Genomic DNA, 18658 nt, shown 5'->3' on the forward strand with positions numbered 1-18658 from the left:
AAAAACTAGCTGGGCAAGGTGGCGGGCGCCTGTAGTCCCAGCTACTCGGGAGGCTGAGGCAGGAGAATGGCGTAAACCCGGGAGGCGGAGCTTGCAGTGAGCTGAGATCCGGCCACTGCACTCCAGTCCGGGCGACAGAGCGAGACTCCTCCTCAAAAAAAAAAAAAAAAAATAAGGAAGTCTATACAGCACAGCACACTAATAACCCCACTCTCACAGAGAAAACAGCACAGGGTATTAATGGAACTGGCACTCAGCCCATCTATATCACACCGATCCCATCCATTGAGCTAAATGCCAGGCCTGCTGCGATGGTTACCTTGGAGGAGTTTTAAAGTTGACATCAAAACTCTGACTTTCTTTGGTTCTCACTGAGGCGATCAAGAATTTCATGCCCACCAAACTGAGACTAAATTCAAGGAAGTCAAGACATGCAGGATGAAGCCCACGACATCCTCAGCTGTTGAGACTAAAGAAAATAATAATGATAAAGCTCATCTTACCCCTGGGTTCTAGCTCTGAAATTGCCTCTGAAAAAAGTAATGTTCTTAGACAACAGAACTCAATAGTTACCTTTGAATTTATATCTTTTAAAATTTGAAATACTTTGAAATTTTCATGGCCCCTATGACGGTTATGTCTTTGTGTACTTCGCAGGGGCTCCTGGCCCAGGAAGCCAGTGGTGGATGAAATCTAGCCTATGCACCCCACTGCCACCAAGGCACTCTGTTCAGGGTTGCATGCACTCCATCAGCCTAGAGGGAAAGACACTATTTTTACAAAGTCACCTTCCTTTCCCCAGGCAGTATGCCTTAAGACTGCTTCTGCTCATTTTAATAATTCACATTCACTGTATAGACTAGAAGCAGCTCTAATGGAAACCATATGAAATGGGTTCCAAGTACCCATTTTTGCAAATAGGGGGAACAAAAAGCTCCATGTCCCTCTTTAATATCATACCAGACTAAATGGAACATGGCAGTCATCTTTCACCAAGTGTCATCAAGAATATATGTTTACCCACTCTTTGGCACAGAATCCAAATACTCTCAACTCTGTATCCATCAGGTTTAATTCTCTCCACTGTCTCAATTATTCTCAGGTAGTTAAGTGGGACTTTTAGAATAGCTTGTCAGGCTCTTGGGCCCTAGGGGGTCACTCAGTACTGTGGAGAAGCAAGACACTAAATATGCCTCTGGAATATTTTAGTCACTTTAAGAAAGGTTAAGGTTTCATAAAATGTCCTACAGCAGCTTTCAAATCTGCCCCACACTGGGCCTCTCATCTGGCAGGTGCCCCCAAGTGATTAGCAGTAACTAATCATGGGTCTCAGTCACTGTTCGGGGAAAACAAGAAAACAAAAACAGATTTAACCTCCTGAGTACAATGATATGCCCTTTCAACAATTTAAATATTCCTTAAGACAACAAACATAACTATAAATGTCACTTTTACCTATAATGAATGAACAACACAAGAAAAACAGTGAAACTCCTAAGTATTCCTTAATATTTTACGTCTAATTTAACTGTTACCTGCTTTCATATTTAAAACTAATATTTGGTGATCAATTTTCCCACCCTCAAGTTCCCATAGTTCAGTTCTGTTTTGTTTTTACAACATATATTCAGTGATACTGAAACCATAATGAATTATTATCTTCATGTTTATCCTTTGCTACAGATCCCTGGCATGAATTTTCCAACCAGCCTTAATGTTTTCTAGGGTCTTCCAAAGCACCAGATTTTAGCTTTTATTGTTACCTTTTTAAACTTATTTATTTATTTATTATAATAATATAAACATAATAATATAAATATTTATTTTATTTATTGCTTCTATTGCTACTCTCTTTTGACCCATCTCCCTTTTCTTCTCCTCGATGTAGTTATAAAAATAAATGTGCTTAAGACACTTCTAATTTTTTATTCACTTGGCTTACTAAATGAGTCAGTCCCCTCTAAAAATTTTGAACATTACATAAATATAAATTGACGTATATAGCAGGTTTCTTTATGAATGTCAAATCTTAACTACAAGAGTGATTTGGATTCAGTACATTTACATTTGGCTTGAGCATTTCTTCTGAATCGCCTGAGTTCTTTCTGCCTTACATTCTCCTACATGGAAGTTTGTGCTGATGTGTAGCCAACTTTGTTTTTAGAACCTGCTTTCCACAGTACAATTCAGACAGTGATGCACAGTGGGTAATGAATTGGACTTAAAAGTCAGAAAGCCTCACTCTACTCTTTTTTATCTCTCCAAATAATCAGCTGATTTCTGGCAAATTCATCTCTCTATGTCTTAATTTGGTCACTGTTTAAGAAGAGTTTCAATTCAATATTGATTGAGCACCTACTCTGTGTCAGGCCCTTTGCAAGGCACTAGAAATACAAAGAAGACAAAAATATAAATTATGTCTGCCTTGAAGGGCTTCAGGGTCTAGAGAAGAAAATGTAAATGAAGAAAAGGAAAATATGTCTGGGTAGTTGATATAAAATATTTCACAATTTAAGCTCCCTGAGTCAAGTGCATGGAGCAGTAACTATCTGTTTCATGGGCTAAGAGTCTCTCCTATAGACCCAGACCAGACCATTAGTGAGGAGCTAGAATGAAGGGATGTGGGCTGCACAAGCAGGTCAAGGCCAAAGTCTTTAATCTATAGATATTCAAAGAAAGACTCAGTGAGTGTCAGAGTTTGGCTTGGGGAGGGCTACACAGACAGTATTTATATACAATGCTCACCCTAGCTTGAATGTATCCTTTATTTCCAAAAGACATGAGCCCCCTCACAGCTCTAGTCATTGTACTGGTACCCATGGACTCAGATTCCAGGCAAACTCCTATGGCCCCAGGCCCCAGGTCAGCCCACAAAGTCCCAGGCTTTAGACCTGCCCCTTTGCCAGGTTGGCAACCCTGGCATCAGTTACCAGGCTAACACTCAAAGACACAGGTTCCAAAAGCCTGCCCAATGCCAAGCCAGTCCCTACAGCTTCATTTTCCATGCCAGTCCCTACAGCTTCATGCTCCAGCATATTCATGGGCCAGGCCTGTTCCAGCAGACCCAGGGGCTAGGTATATCCCAGTAGACCTCACTGCTGGGCTTCTACACACAGAGCTAGGCTCCAGGAGCACCCCTGTGGACCCAGGTACCAGGACAGCACCTGTGACCTCAAGACCCAGGCCTCCCCTCATGTACCTAGCCTCCAGGCCAACACCTGCATATCCGGCCCCCAGGCTCCACACTTCTCCCAGGTTCCACACTTGTCCTAGCAACAGGCCATCCCCTAGGCCCTTGGCCAGTTCCAGTGTCCCCAGGCTGCAGTTGACACAGGCTCCAGGCCTACTACAGTGCCAAGCCAGTCCCTGTGGACTCAGACTTCAGGAAAGTCCCAGTGAACCTAGAAATCAGGTCCATACCAGCACCTAGCCAGCCCCTGCAGACTCAGACTCAAAGAGCACCCCTGTACCAGGTCAGCCTCTATAAACCCAGGCTTCAGGCCAGCTTCTACAGACTCAGTCTCTAGGCCTGTCCTTATGGACAAAGGCCCTACGTACACTCCCACAGACCCAATCAACAGGTTTATCTCAGTAGATCCAGGCTCCAGGCCTAACCCTATGGACTCAAACACCAGGCCTGCCCACCTGGTGACCCAGGCACCAGGATAGGCTGTCCAAGGACTCAAGCAGCAAGTTCACCCATGGACCATGCCAGACCAGCTGCTGAGAATCTCTGGATGAGCTGGCTAGTAGAGGACTTCCCCCAGACAAAGCCAGTCCAAAAAGACTAGAATAAGTCCCTACTTCTTCAAATGCATAGAAACTAATACACAGTCATAAAAATTAGAAACAATCAGGGAAACATGACACCAACAAAGGAATAAAATAAAGCACCAATAACCACCCTCAAAATAAAGATTTGTAAACTGCCTGACAAAGAATTCAAAATAATTGCTTTAAGAAACCTCACAAAATATAGTAAAATAGAGAGAAATATTTTAACAAAATCAGAAGAACAATAAGCAACCAGAATATGAGAGACTGAATTAATTAAAAAATTCTGGAGCTGAAAAATGCAATGAACAAAGTTAAAAATACAATAGAGGGTGTCAATAGCAGAACTGGTGAAGCAAAAGAAAGCCTGTGAACTTGAAGACAGGTTATTTGAAAATATATAGTCAGATGAAAAATATTAAAGTGAATGAAAATGCATAAAGGAAGCTTATGGGATTTATAGGACAGCATCATAAGCAAGTATTCAAATTATTGGAGTTAAAAAGTAAGAGTAGAACAATAAAGGGCTAGGAAATTGTTAAAGAAATAATAGCAGAAAAATTTCGAATCTGGAAACATATACAAATATCCAGGTACAGGAAGGTCTCCACTAAGATTCAGACCAAACGAGATTAAAATAAGACATATTATAATCAAACTGTCAAAAATCAAAGATTAAAAGAGAATCCTAAAAGCAAGAAAAAAAAGAAAGAAAGAAGCATATTACATGTAATGAAGTTCCAATAGGGCTAACAATAGACTTTTTTACATAAATCTTACAGGCCAGAAGAGAGTGGGATAATATATTCAAAGTGATAACACGGAGGCAGGGTGGGGTGGGGGTGATGGGGACTGCCAACCAAGAATTCTTGACCCAGCAAATCTATCCTTCAGAAATGGAGAGAAAAATACTTTCCCAGACAAACAAAGCTGACAGTTTATCACCACCAGACCTATTTTACAAGAAATGCTAATGGGATTTCTTCAATCTGAAAGAAAAGGAGGATGCTAATTAGTAATACAGTCAAGCATAGGAAAGTATAAAATTTCTTGGTAAAAATCAGTACACAGTCAAATTCAGAATATTCCACTGCTATAATGGTTCTACGTAAGCCACTTATATCTTTTGTATGAAGGTTCAAAGACTAAATTATAAAAATAATGATAGCTACTATAATTTGTTAAGGGATATATAATATCAAACAATGTAAACTGTGGCATGAAAAACATAAAATGCAGAAAGCGGAGTAAAACTTTTGAGTTTTTTCATGTGATCAAATTGTCAGCATAAAAAAGTCAATTTTAATTATAAGATATTTTATGTAAGCCTAATGATATAACCACAAACCAAAATCCTTTAGTTGATACACAAACCATAAAAAGTAAGGAATCTCATCCTGGCTAACACGGTGAAACCCCGTCTCTACTAAAAAATACAAAAAACTAGCCGAGTGTGGTGGTGGGCGCCTGTAGTCCCAGCTACTCGGGAGGCTGAGGCAGGAGAATGGCATGAACCCGGGAGGTGGAGCTTGCAGTGAGCTGAGATCCGGCCACTGCACTCCAGCCTGGGCGACAGAGCAAGACTCCATCTCAAAAATAAAAAAAAAAAGTAAGGAATCAAAGCATACCACTAAAGAAAATCATCTAATTACAATTTCTCTCACAGTAAGAGAGAAAGAAAGGAACAACACATCTACAAAACAACCAAAAACAATTAACAAAATTGTACTAATGAATCCTTACCTATCAATTATTTCTTTGAGTGTAAATTGATTCAATTTTCCAATCAAAAGACAAGAATGACTGAATGACTGAACGGGCTTTTTAAAAAAGACCTAACTATACACTGCCTACAATAGACACACTTCACATATATACTAAAAGGAAAGGGAGGGAAAAAGATATTCCATGTAAATGCTAACCAAATAAGAGCAGGGGTAGCTATTTATATTAGATAAAATAGAATTTACATTAAAAAAAAGTAGAACAAGACAAAGAAAGTCATTATATAAGATAAAATGATTAATTTGTTAAGAAATGACAGTTGTAAATACACATGTGCCCAACATTGGAGCATCTAAAAATATAAAGCAAATATTAATAGATCTAGAGAGAGAGAGAGACTATAACACAATAATAGTAGAGAACTTCCATACTCCACTTTCAGCAAAGGATAGATAATCCAGACAGAATATCAGTAAGGAAACATCAGACTTAAATTGCACATTAGACCAAATAAACCTAACAGACATATACAAAAGATCCAATCCAATAGTATCAGGATACATATACATTCTTTCCAAGTGTACACATAATATTCTCCAGGATAGATCATATTAGACCACAAAAATGTCTTAACAAATTTTAAAAGATTAAAATCATATCAAATATCTTTTTAAACCACCATGGTATATAAAACTAGAGAACAATAACAGAAAGAATTCCAGAAAATTTACAAATACATAAAAATTTAACAAGATGCTCCTGAACAACCAATAAGTCAAAGAAGAATTTAAAAATATCTTGAGACAAATGCAAATGGACACACAAAATACTAAAACCTACTAGCATACTATGAGATACAGCAAAATATATCTAAGAAAAAAACTTATAGCGATACATGCCTACATTGAAAAAGAAGATTTCAAACAAAAAACATAACATCATACAACAAGGAATTAAAAAGAAAAGAACAAACTAAGCCCAAAGTTAGTAGAATAAAGGAAATAATAAATATCAAAAAATAAATGAAATAGACTAGAAAAATAGTAGAAATGATCGATAAAACTGAGTTGGCCTTTTAAAAAGATAAACAAAATCAACAACCCTTAAGCTAGATTAATAAAAAAAAAAATCTGAGAGACTCACATAAAATCAGAAATGAAAGAGGAGACATTAGAACTGATACCACAGGAATACAAAGGATCATAGGAAATTACTATGAATAATTATATGCCAACAGTTGGATAACTTAGAAGAAATGGATAAATTCCTAGAGACATAAAACCTACCAAGACTGAATCATGAAGAAAAAGAAAACATGAACAGACCAATAACAAGTAAAAAGATCAAATCAGTAATTAAATGTCTCCTACCAAAGAAAAGCCCAGAACACAATCACTTTATTACTGAATTTTAACAAACATCTAAAGAACTGAAACCAATTATTATCAAACTTTTCCCAAAAAACTGAAAAAGGAATACTTCCAAACGTATTTTACAAAGCCTATATTATCCCGATACCAAAGTCAGACAACTATACCACAAAGACAAGAAAATTATAGACCAGTATCCCTAATGAACACAGATACAAAAAGCATCCACATAATACCTGTAAACTAAATTCAACAGCACATTAAAATGATTGTTCACCACAATCATGTGAGATTTATCACAGATAAGCACAAATAACTCAAGAAATGCAAATCTGTAAATGTGATACACAACATTAACAGAATGAAGGATAAAAAACATATGGTCATCTCAATAGAAACAGAAAAAGCATTTGACAAAATTCAACACTCTTTCATAATAAAATTTCTCAACAAATTAGTTGTCAGAGGAATGCACCTTGAAATAACAAAGGCCATATATAACAAACTCACAACTGACACCATACTTAACATTGAAAAGGTGGAAGATTTTCCTCTAAGATTAGGAACAAGACAAGGACGCCCACTCTCACCAATTTTATTCAACATAATACTGTAAATTCTAGCCAAAGCAATTAGGCAAGAGAAAGAAATAAAAGGCAACCAAACTGGAAAGGAAGAAGTTAAATTGTCCCTATCTGCAGATTACATGACCTTATACATAGAAAACCCTAAACACTCTGTCAAACAACTGTTAGAATAATAAACAAATTCAGTACAGTTGTAGGATACAAAACCAAAATACAAAAATCAGTAACATTTCTATATACTAACAAAGAACTACCTGGAAAAGAAACTAAAACAACCAACCAAATTACAAAAGCTAAGAAAAATCAAATACTTAGAAATAAATTTAACCAAGGAAGTGAAAGACCTGTACACTGAAAACTATAAAACATAATGAAGGAATCTGAAGAAGACACAATAAATGAAAAGATATTCCATCTTCAGTGGCTAGAAGAATTACTATAATTAAAACATTCATACTACAGACAGTAATCTATAGATTTAATGCAATCTCTAACAAAATTCCAATAACATTTTTTCACAGAAATAGAAAAAACAATCCTAAAATTTATATGGAACCACAAAGGACTCTGAATAGCCAAAACGATCTTGAGTAAAAAGAAAAAAGCTGACTTCAAAATATACTACCAAGCTATAGTAATCAAAACATCATGGTACTAACATAAAAACCAGCACATGGACCAATGGAACAGAATAGAAAGCCCAGAAATAAAACCATGCATTTATAGTCAATTGATTTTCCACAAAGGTGCCAAGAACACACAAATAAGAAAAACAGTCTCTTTAATAAATAATGTTGGGACAACTGGATATCCACATGCAGAAGAATGAAATCAGAACTTTAGCTCATGCCATAAGCAAAAATAAATTCAAAATGAAATAGACTTACATAAGACTTCAAACTGTAAAACTACTAGAAGAAAATGTATGAAAAGAATTGTTGACTTTGGTCTGGGTAATGATTTTTTGGATATGATCACAAAAGCACAGCCAACAAAAGCAAAAATAAATGGGATTACATTAAACTAAAAGTCTTTTGTACAGTAAAGGAAACAATTAATGGAGAAAATATTTGCAAAGAGAGAAAATATTTGTAAATCTGACAAGGAGGTAGCAGCCAAAAATACATAAGGAACTCAAACACCTCAATAGCAAGAAAACAAATAACCTGATTTAAAAATAGGCAAAGGAGCTGAATTGACATTTCTCAAAAGAAGACATACAAATGACCAATAGGTATATTAAAAAGTGCTCAACATTACTAATGATCAGGGAAATGCAAATTAATACCACAATGAAATATCACCTCACACCTGTTAGGACGGCTAATGTAAAAAAGGTGAAAGTGTTGGTGATGATGTCAGGAAACGGAAACTATTACACATTGTTAGTGGGAATTTACATTGGTACAGTTATTATGGAAAACAGTATGGAGTTTCCTTCAAAAACTAAAAATAGAACCACCATTTGATCCAACAATCCCACTACTGGGTATACATCTAAATAAAATGAAATTGGTGTGTTGAAGAGATACCTGCTCTCCATCATTCACTGCAGCATTATTTATAATTGCCAAGATATGGACTTAACCTAAGTGTTCATCAATAGATGAATAGATAAAGAAAATGTGGTATATATGAAATACTAGTCAGCCTTAAACAAGAAGGAAATCCTGTCTTTGCACAACATGGATGAAAATGAAGGACCGTATGTTAAGTGAAATAAGCCAGGTACAGAAAGACAAATATTACATAATCTCACCTACATGTGAATCATAAAAATGTCAGACACATAGAAACCAAGAGTAGAATGGTACTTACCAGGGGCTGGGGAGTTGTTGAATAAAGGCTACAAAATTTCAGCTGGACAGGAGGAATGAGTTCAAAAGATCTATTCTACAACATGGCGACTTTAGTTAAAAATAATCTATTGTACTTTTAAAATCACTAGGAAGGTAGGTTTTATATATTCTCTCCACAAAGAAGTAATAAGTATGTGAGATAATGTATATGTTAATTAGCTCATTAGTCATTACATAATGCATACATATTTCAAAACATCACATTGTATACAATAAATGTATATATAATTTGTTAATCAATTAAAAATAAATTATTTAAAAATTAAGAAAATAGACAGGAGCATCTTATGGGCAAAATACATTTAATTGTTCACTTTATGGCATTTCAGATTTCCATGATGAATTCATTCTTCGTTTTGAAAATGGAATGTAGATTCATTTTTATGTTTTATAGATCTACAACCTACTGTCTGAAACTCTTGAAGAGTGATATGTTTGGCATTCTGAATTGGGGGATTTGGATATGTAATACTGGGCACAGGGTTCATACTGTGTAATGTCCCAGCAATGTCTGGGGGCAGCCCCTAGTAATTAAAGGCAGGAATATTTCTACAGAGAAATAGCTGACTAGTCACACTACAAGTAGCTTCTTATCAGTTCAGGTCAGATTTTAATGAAGTGATGTTTTGTCTCAAAATGGACTGTGAAAAAAAGTCTCAGTTTTCAAATTTTCAGATTTCACTACTATAGACAAGAGATTGTGGACCTGCAGTTGTAAAGTTTAAAGTAAACATCGACATTCTCCTACAAACTAGAGTGAGAGTTCCTCTAGTTAAAATTCCTCTAGAATAAAGCAAAAACCACAAATAATCAGATTTAGCTTTGAAAATCCTTTAGGATGCTCTCATAACGCCTGCAATGTTAGACTAGCTCAGCGTTTTGTCAGCTGAACTAAAGAAGAAGAAATTGGTTCAGATTTAGTGGATATGCTGAATGAAAATGCACATCTTTGAATATTAGAATCACTCTAGCTACCTGCAATGCATTGCAATGATCTATTTACAAGACACACAAAGACTAAGAGAACAGTAGAGCCAGATCTCTCACCACATGCCCATTCTAGTAGAACATACTCTTTAATGGTTGGCAGAATTACCCCCTTATTTTTAAAAAACTGTGTATGTTCATGTGTGATGTGTGTATGTCCGTCTGTGTGTGTAAGGGAATGAATGTAGTTGAAAATATGCTAAATGTCCTTTTGTTTTGGCATCACCATCAGCATTTATTATGTCTATTATTTGTTTGCTTATTTTGAATAGACCTCTCTTGGTACATCATAAATTAAATTTAAGCCTATCTTGTTTACCATTGCATCCGCAGAGCCAAATATCATACCTGCTTTCAATAAATATCTGTATATCAGGAGGCAGTAGTACATAATGTTTAAAAGCATGAACTCTGTAGCCTGGCAGCCTAGATTTGAATCCTGCCTTGGCCACTACTACCTTAGACCATGGGCAAAGTCTCTGCTCTCTAGTGTCCTCTCCTGAAAAATAGGGATAATGATACTTATTATATCAATCTAGATGGATTAATTTATACTATAATAACAAACTCCAAAATCCAGTGGCCTGAACCAACAAAAGTTCTTATTTATTTTTCTTGTTGCATTACATGTTCATCATAGGTTAGCTAGGATTCTACCCTATATCATCACTGTCCTTACTCCAGGACCCAAACTGCCTAAGCCAGCACTACTTGGCACAATGCCAGTTTCCCTAACAGAGCAAAAGGAACATTCTTCAGGATTGGTACATTAAATTCTTGGCCTAGAAATGACACAAGTCACTTCTGCTTACACATCGGGCAGAAACAGCCAGTAGGGTGCAGGGAATACAATCCTGACATGCACCCAGGAAGTAGAGTTACAGAAAGATACTACCCTCATAGGGTTGTCATGACAAGTAAAGGGCTCATGTAAAGCACCTGGCACCATGCCAAATGCTATATAGGTATTTGCTGCTGCTGTTATAATTATTAATAAACTGAATAAATTCATATTTTAGAGAAATATCTAATGTAGGTGACGGGTTGAAGGGTGCAGCAAACCATCATGGCACATGTGTACCTATGTAACAAACCTGCATGTTCTGCACATGTATTCCAGAACTTAAAGTATAATAATTTTTTTAAAAAGTCACCTTTCCAGTTTCTCCTTATTCAGTTGAATTCGGCTAAACATTTCATAGTCATTGCTTCACTGTTCCCCTTTAGCAAGCAGTGCATTCCAACATCCAACCCAGCAGACCCTTATCTGTCTTTAGCACAGACACAAGGCTGCTCAAAGGACAACCTTCCCAGCCTCACCTTCCTCAAGATGACTTCTGCAGCCCAGCTGGATCCCAAAAGATGAACCCAGGGGAGCGCTCTGAAGGGAAATGTACCCTAGTAATTTTCAGGTGTTGGATACTGTGAAGATCACAGTTTTAAATGTGTTTCATACAAAAATATTTATACTTCAAGCTGTAGCACGCAAACAGCAATCTGCATTTATTGGTTTCAGATGCCAATTTCCTCCAGCTCCAGTTCTCCTTTGTGTTATATAAACAAATCTCAACCATCTGGACCACAACAAGCCTCAATGAAGTATGTGCTCACTCATTGCAAAAGCATCAAATCAAAATACAATCTCACAGAATTCTACCTAACTGAAAATTGGAATGAACATTACGGACAACACAAAGCTGTTTTTTAACATGTGCTTTAGGTGTCAGAACTTAGAATGTAAATAGGACAACAGAAATGAGCATATCAGAATATTTATCACTTTGAATAGAACAAAGTGATACAGAAATAAACAGATCCAGATCATATCCTGTGCTGTTACCTATATTACGAGAAGTTCCATTTAGTACCCCATAAATTTCCTCAAAAACAAAAAGGTATCTCAGACGTGGGAAAATAGAGAAGAGAATGCTGCAAGACTCATTTGTGACAGAAAGCAAAAGATTTAATTCCTACCCAACTATGGAAGTTAAATATATACTTTATAATAATTGTAGGACAAAGGCTAAACCCAAATCCGTCAATATCAAGACACAAGGATTTCAGAAGCAGGCTTTGCCAAAAAAGAAAGGACTCTGCCAAAACAAATTACATATGAAACCACCTACCCTCCTAAACCTTGGAAATGAAGGCTAAGCATCATTTCTGATGTCTCCACCCACTGCTATAATTCCAGGCTGCTGAATACATCTTCCCAAAGCCAAATATAAAAACAATTACCATGGCCAGCCTTGCCCATAGGCAAATACAAGGAGTACTGGAAATGCTTTTTGCTTCTTTTACCCCTGCCTAAAAATATCTCCCCACCAACTTATCACAGTGCCTAAAATGTCCACCCTTTGGGAAAAGTACCCATCTTCAGACTTGATGGCTCAGATTCACGAAATCTAAACCTTGTGGAAAGAATATTCTGACAGAATGGAGTATGATACTTAATGTCTTAAAATAAGTGATTTTATTATAATAGTTTAAAAGGAGGTTAAAGGAAAGCAATATGAATTTCTGGGTCTGGAAGAAAAATATGGCAGTGAAAATGAGATGCCACAATACTCTCCACTTTTTTTTCTGGAGTCCCAGGGATCATGCCTTCTGGCTAGTGTCAACTTATCTGGTATCTGATTATCTTGTTTTGTCACCTTCAACCATATAGATATAATTCAATCAAAACTAAATCCATATCAGATTATTTGGCATCCTAAAGACTGTCCACAAAAGGAAGAGTAAAATAAAAAAATCTCCCCCAGGTAGAAGACTTTCTGATTTAGTAAGCTGAATTACATAGACTTTGGCCAATTATAAAATTCACCTCCATGGTTGTAAAATTGTGATCTAAATCATTTGAAACTGAGTGTGATTAACTATATTCTTGTTTATTTTGCCTCAAAATTTTATCAAGGTCATCCTAAAACCAAATACTATTTCTCAAACTGCTATGCACAAACTTCATATACACATTAGATGAGAAAATCTTGTAATCCACTATTCAGTCACAAATCAGAATATCAAAATAGATGTGTGCAGACTCTCATGAACTCCCCTCACCAGCCCTTGTCCTTCTATGTCCTCAGTTCTAATTCAGTTAATCAGCCATTCTTGAGCAGCACTGCTAAATGAGATTAGCACCTTCCTAGGTCTCATAGTTTCAATCTACTGGGAAGTATTTTAAAAGGAAAGAATCAAAACCCCAATTAAATCTCTAAGGAAAATCCTTCTAATTGTGATATTTACAGAAATTGATGATATAATGAGAATACATAGACTATTGCTTTACAGTTTATGGCAGGTATATTTCAGAGGAAACTACTTGCCCTGAGTAAATTATCATTTGTGATAATCTGGTTATAATCCAAGAAAAAAATTCCCAGTTTCTTTCAAAGAAGAAATTGGCATGTGCCACTTTCTTACTTTAAATAGTCTGATGATCATTGCACTAGAGATTCTAATTATATATAATTCCTTGCATTTCAAGCTATTTTCAGCCCATAATTTCAACAGTTCAACTCCAAACTGATATCATTATAAAAATATCTTTAAATGGCTTAAAATAACTCCTAATCCTCTTGGATGGTTTTCTCTGTGGCTATCAGGATTGTCTACAAAATCAATCATATCCATAAATCAGACTTCCAGTAATTGTGCCAGACACAGACTTCAGCAATGGGCACAAAGACCAAAAGCTTGTGAAACAGCAATCATAAAGCCTACTCTTATATCTCACAGAGAGTCATATACTTTAGTTTAGAAAAACAAAAAGGCCCGGCTGGGCGCAGTGGCTCACGCCCGTAATCCCAGCACTTTGAGAGGCGGAGGTGGGCGGATCACGAGGTCAGGAGATCAAGACCATCCTTGCTAACATGATGAAACCCGTCTCTACTAAAAATACAAAAAATTAGCTGGGCGTGGTGGCGGCGCCTGTAGTCTCAGCCACTGGGGAGGCTGAGGCAGGAGAAAGGCCTGAACCCAGGAGGCGGAGCTTGCAGTGCGCCAAGATCAGGCCACTGCACTCCAGCCTGGGCGACAGAGGGAGAATCTGTCTCAAACAAAACAAAACAAAAAAAAAAAGAAAAAAAGGCCCTTTATCCAAAATATTTTGTCATGTTTCAGTAGTATAATAGTGGCTTTTATAACTAAGAATCTACATCCACAAGGGAAGGTTTAATACATTTAGATACCCCATTTAAAGGTCAGAGAAATCTGAAATAAACTTTGGAAAGGTCTCCAAATGGAATATTTACTGTGATTGCCAAAAACATTTACACTAAGTTAAGTCTGTTTCTTAAAATGGGAAGATGGAAAATGTTAATACATAGAAAACCTCATTCCCCAATCATTTCAAATTGAGGAGTTACTGCTTCATTCAAATTCTTACAACACACACATGGCAATACCACCATGGTATCAGTGAACAAAGAAGGACTCAGATGCCAACCAACTTACCTTCTCTAATATCTACTGTGAGACTTGGCTCACAGTTTAAGAAGCCTTTTTTAGAACATTCATCAAGCTGCAGGAAGGTTGGAGGTAAAATGGAGTTTATACTGTTTTGAGAAAGGCAAATTATATTTATGGCAGAGAAGGGGAAAAGGAAACGTTTAGGAGTTTAAGACATCTGCTTCCTAGCTTAAGGGGCATTTCCTACCATCCACATTAACACCACTTGTTTTGCTAGACAGACCTATGAGTCACAGAGGACTCAATTTGATTCAACATATTTTCATCTACAAACCTGTCAGATGTACCTCTAAAGTTAGTTGATAATAGAACGGGATTTTCTTATCCTGGTACACATGCCAAAAATAGAGCCAAGTAAACATTTTCAAAACCTTCAAAACACCAACCACAAATGAACAACAGGATTACTTTGAGATAATGCCACATCTCTCCATGTTTCAGGAACAGAAAAAGGCATCTTACCTTGCTGTCTTCTCCTTCAAATACTGACTGGTGAACATTGCACGCAAACAACGAGTTGGGGAGGTCATTGAAGTCAGTGATTGCTTGAAAGGCTTCTTCTGCAAAACAACGAGTGACAGCCCAGTCCCTGTCTATGCAACACAGTAAGAAAAGTCCTCCATCTTCAGGGATGTGTCCCTGCTGTCCCGGGCTCCTCATTCCGATGAAGTATGATTCTCCCCTCATTCCTGGGGATACAAAGACGAGCATGTGTTACTGAAGAACAAATTCCTTAAAACTCCGTTTTCGGGTCACAGTTTTGGATTGTCAGGGGCAGAACAGTAGAGTACAATTAGGAGGAGAGGCAGGGGATACTGGAAGGGAGAAGATCTGTGAGTTCGCATGGTTCCCTTGATCCGTGAATCAGAATTTCCCATACAGCTCTGCTTTGGGGCAAGAACTGAGTCAGTACTATGGTTTTTTAAGACAAACAAGCAGGTGTAGGAAATGGAGATCACCACCACCACCACTACTACTAATGCCTATCATGTATTGAGTTCCAGGCACTATTCTAAATGATTTATATGCATTTAGAACATCAATTACATACATTAACTATCCTATTTAATCTCTACAATAGTCTATAAGGTTGGTATCAATATTATCCCCGTCTTACAGATGGGAAAACAGAGGAACAAAGTAATTAAGTAACTTTTACAAGACCACTGACAATATGGCAGGGCTAGGATTCAAACTCAGGGAAACTGGCGCCAGAGCTTACTCTCCTATGCCACAGGAATGAAGCAGATCAAAATAAGTAGAAGCCTATATTTAAGGAAGTACTATCTACTTCATCAGCACCTGAATCCTGATCATGATAACTCTAATAGGTAATAGTTAATCCACATTGAGAGTAAGCGTGCGTGCGTGCGCGCGCGCGCACACACACACACACACACACATATTTCCTCTTCTAAGATAATTACTTCAAGTCATTTGTGAACCAGGTCCAGATCCTAAAACACCAGCATTAGCTTGGCCAATCCGTGGTGCATAGGTCCCCCTCCCTCCTTGCCCCCTAAAGCTTTCCAGTATTGATTTCACCTACCTGTGTTTAACCCTTCTGTTATTTTCTCACCCCTTATATTTGTAGTTTGCCTAACTGCAGAGTTTTTCCATTTTTTGATACTGGTATATAATTTAGTGGATTAGGTCAGTATCCCCAAAGAGTCCAAGGATGGGATCTACGTTCTTCTTTTGTACCTATTTTCATGCCTGTTATACTATTCTGCTCAAAGCTCAATAATTAAGAGGCTCAGAAAGTGAAATAACTTGCCCATGGCTACGCAAGTAACACTGGCTGAAAATTATGACATGGCTACTGAATCATCTTCAGGAAGCTCTATGTTCTTCAATCCCATCATCACAGATACTCAGAGCAAAGGACAGTGGGTACCACTGAACATCACTCTGCTCTCATGAAGTTTAGTTAGATACAAATTCTAGATCCCCAGACAAAATATCAGTTTCTGCTTATATCTCTCTTGAACTCTGAAATAAACCCTTGAACCTCATAGTGATGGTTATGTTTTTTATTTTCATTTTCCCTAGAAAAGCCCCAGTGAGAGTTGATAAGCAGCATTTTCTGGCAATAATGCATTACATATAAAATCTTTTTTTTTTTTTTTTTTTTTTTTTTTTTTTTTTTTTTTTTTTTTTTTTTTTTTGAGGCGGAGTCTCGCTCTGTCGCCCGGACTGGAGTGCAGTGGCCGGATCTCAGCTCACTGCAAGCTCCGCCTCCCGGGTTCACGCCATTCTCCTGCCTCAGCCTCCCGAGTAGCTGGGACTACAGGCGCCCGCCACTTCGCCCGGCTAGTTTTTGTATTTTTAGTAGAGATGGGGTTTCACCGTGTTAGCCAGTATGGTCTCGATCTCCTGACCTCGTGATCCGCCCGTCTCGGCCTCCCAAAGTGCTGGGATTACAGGCTTGAGCCACCGCGCCCGGCCTACATATAAAATCTTAAGCCCGGTTGAAGTAGGAGCCAAAAATTAAATAGTATGAGGTGATATCTCTAAAATCAAATCGCCAAAATTGTAGTAAATAAAAATTTCTATATAAAATATAATAAAACAATTATTGTACTACAAAGTTCTTCAAACTCCAATTAGTGCAACATTTTCTATATTTAAATCAACAAAATACTTATTTTAAATAAAAATATGATATATTTTATTAAATAATCTAAAATAGATGAACATTTTTAACTAGAAGGAAAAACATGTAATAACATTAATATAAAGGGAATTCAACTGCTAGCACCTTCAATGAAACATGTGCATGCATTTTCTTTCATATTTATTTATACTGTTCCTTGAGTATTTTAACATAAAACACCTAATGAACATCATTTATTAGAGTATCAATTATTTTAATAGTAAAAATATTTACTAAAAGCATCATTGAAACAGCAGCAAACAGTAGTATTTTCATTAATAGTTTATAGGAAAACTCTGTGTGTGTGTGTGTGTGTGTGTGTGATGGAGTTTCGCTCTTGTTGCCCAGGCTGGAGCACAATGGTGCAATCTTGGCTCGCTGCAACTTCCACCTCCTGGGTTCAAGTGATTCTCCTGCCAAAGCCTGGGCCTCCCGAGTAGCTGAGATTACAAGCGCGTGCTACCACACCTGGTTAGTTTTTGTACTTTTAGTAGACACAGGGTTTTGCCATGTTGGCCAGGCTGGTCTCGAACTCCTGACCTCAGGTGATCCATCCGCCTTGGCCTCCCAAAGTGTTGGGATTACAGGTATGAGCCACCGAACCCAGCCAGGAAACTCTTTTGATAATGAAATCATAATCATTCAGTAGCATACAAATAGATACTGTGTCAATTCTGATTTTATTTTTAATCTCATCCCTCTTATTTAAAATATTTTAAGTGAATCAAAACATCATAAAACACTTAGATGTGTTGTAAGAATGTTTCAATTATTGTGTTTCCAAAAAAATCTAAAACCCATTGCCGAACAAATTAATTAAATAGACAAATTTTAAGCTTCACTCAGGATACATTTTAACCTACTCAAATAGCCTTAATTTCTATCCTAAGCTGTAACAATATTATCTTCATGAGACTTTATTTTAAGCTCATTACTTTCAGTAAAGATTTAAAGGGTGAATAAATTTTTGGCAAACAACCTACTTTACTTACATGGAGAAATACTTTAGAAGTCAGAGCTCTGAACAAAGAAATTCTAATTTCTCTTTCTAGTTTCATTACTAACTCATCCCATAATTTGGAGAAGCCAAGTGATCATTCTGGAACTCAGTTTATCCTTGTAAAAGAACAACAAAAAAACATCAAACTGCCTCCTTCTGCAGAGTAAGGGGAGGCAGGAGAATGAAACAGGAGTGGAAGACGTGATCAAAATCAGTATTAACCACTACAT

At 37.0% G+C, this 18658-nt stretch overlaps 1 protein-coding gene across 2 annotated transcripts in view; it reads right to left on the bottom strand.

Annotated features, from left to right (window-relative positions):
- Positions 1–18658, bottom strand: part of RCAN2 (regulator of calcineurin 2) — a 259974-nt gene that overhangs the window by 208070 nt on the left and 33246 nt on the right. For both annotated transcript variants that reach the window (XM_033217380.1, XM_033217379.1), the window contains exon 2: positions 15235–15461. In XM_033217380.1, the coding sequence (XP_033073271.1) occupies positions 15235–15459 (225 nt within the window). In that variant the 5' untranslated portion in view covers positions 15460–15461. The remainder of the gene's footprint in view (positions 1–15234; positions 15462–18658) is intronic.

This window comes from Trachypithecus francoisi, unplaced genomic scaffold (assembly GCF_009764315.1).
Source record: "Trachypithecus francoisi isolate TF-2019V2 unplaced genomic scaffold, Tfra_2.0 Lachesis_group10, whole genome shotgun sequence".
Classification (NCBI taxonomy): domain Eukaryota; kingdom Metazoa; phylum Chordata; class Mammalia; order Primates; family Cercopithecidae; genus Trachypithecus; species Trachypithecus francoisi.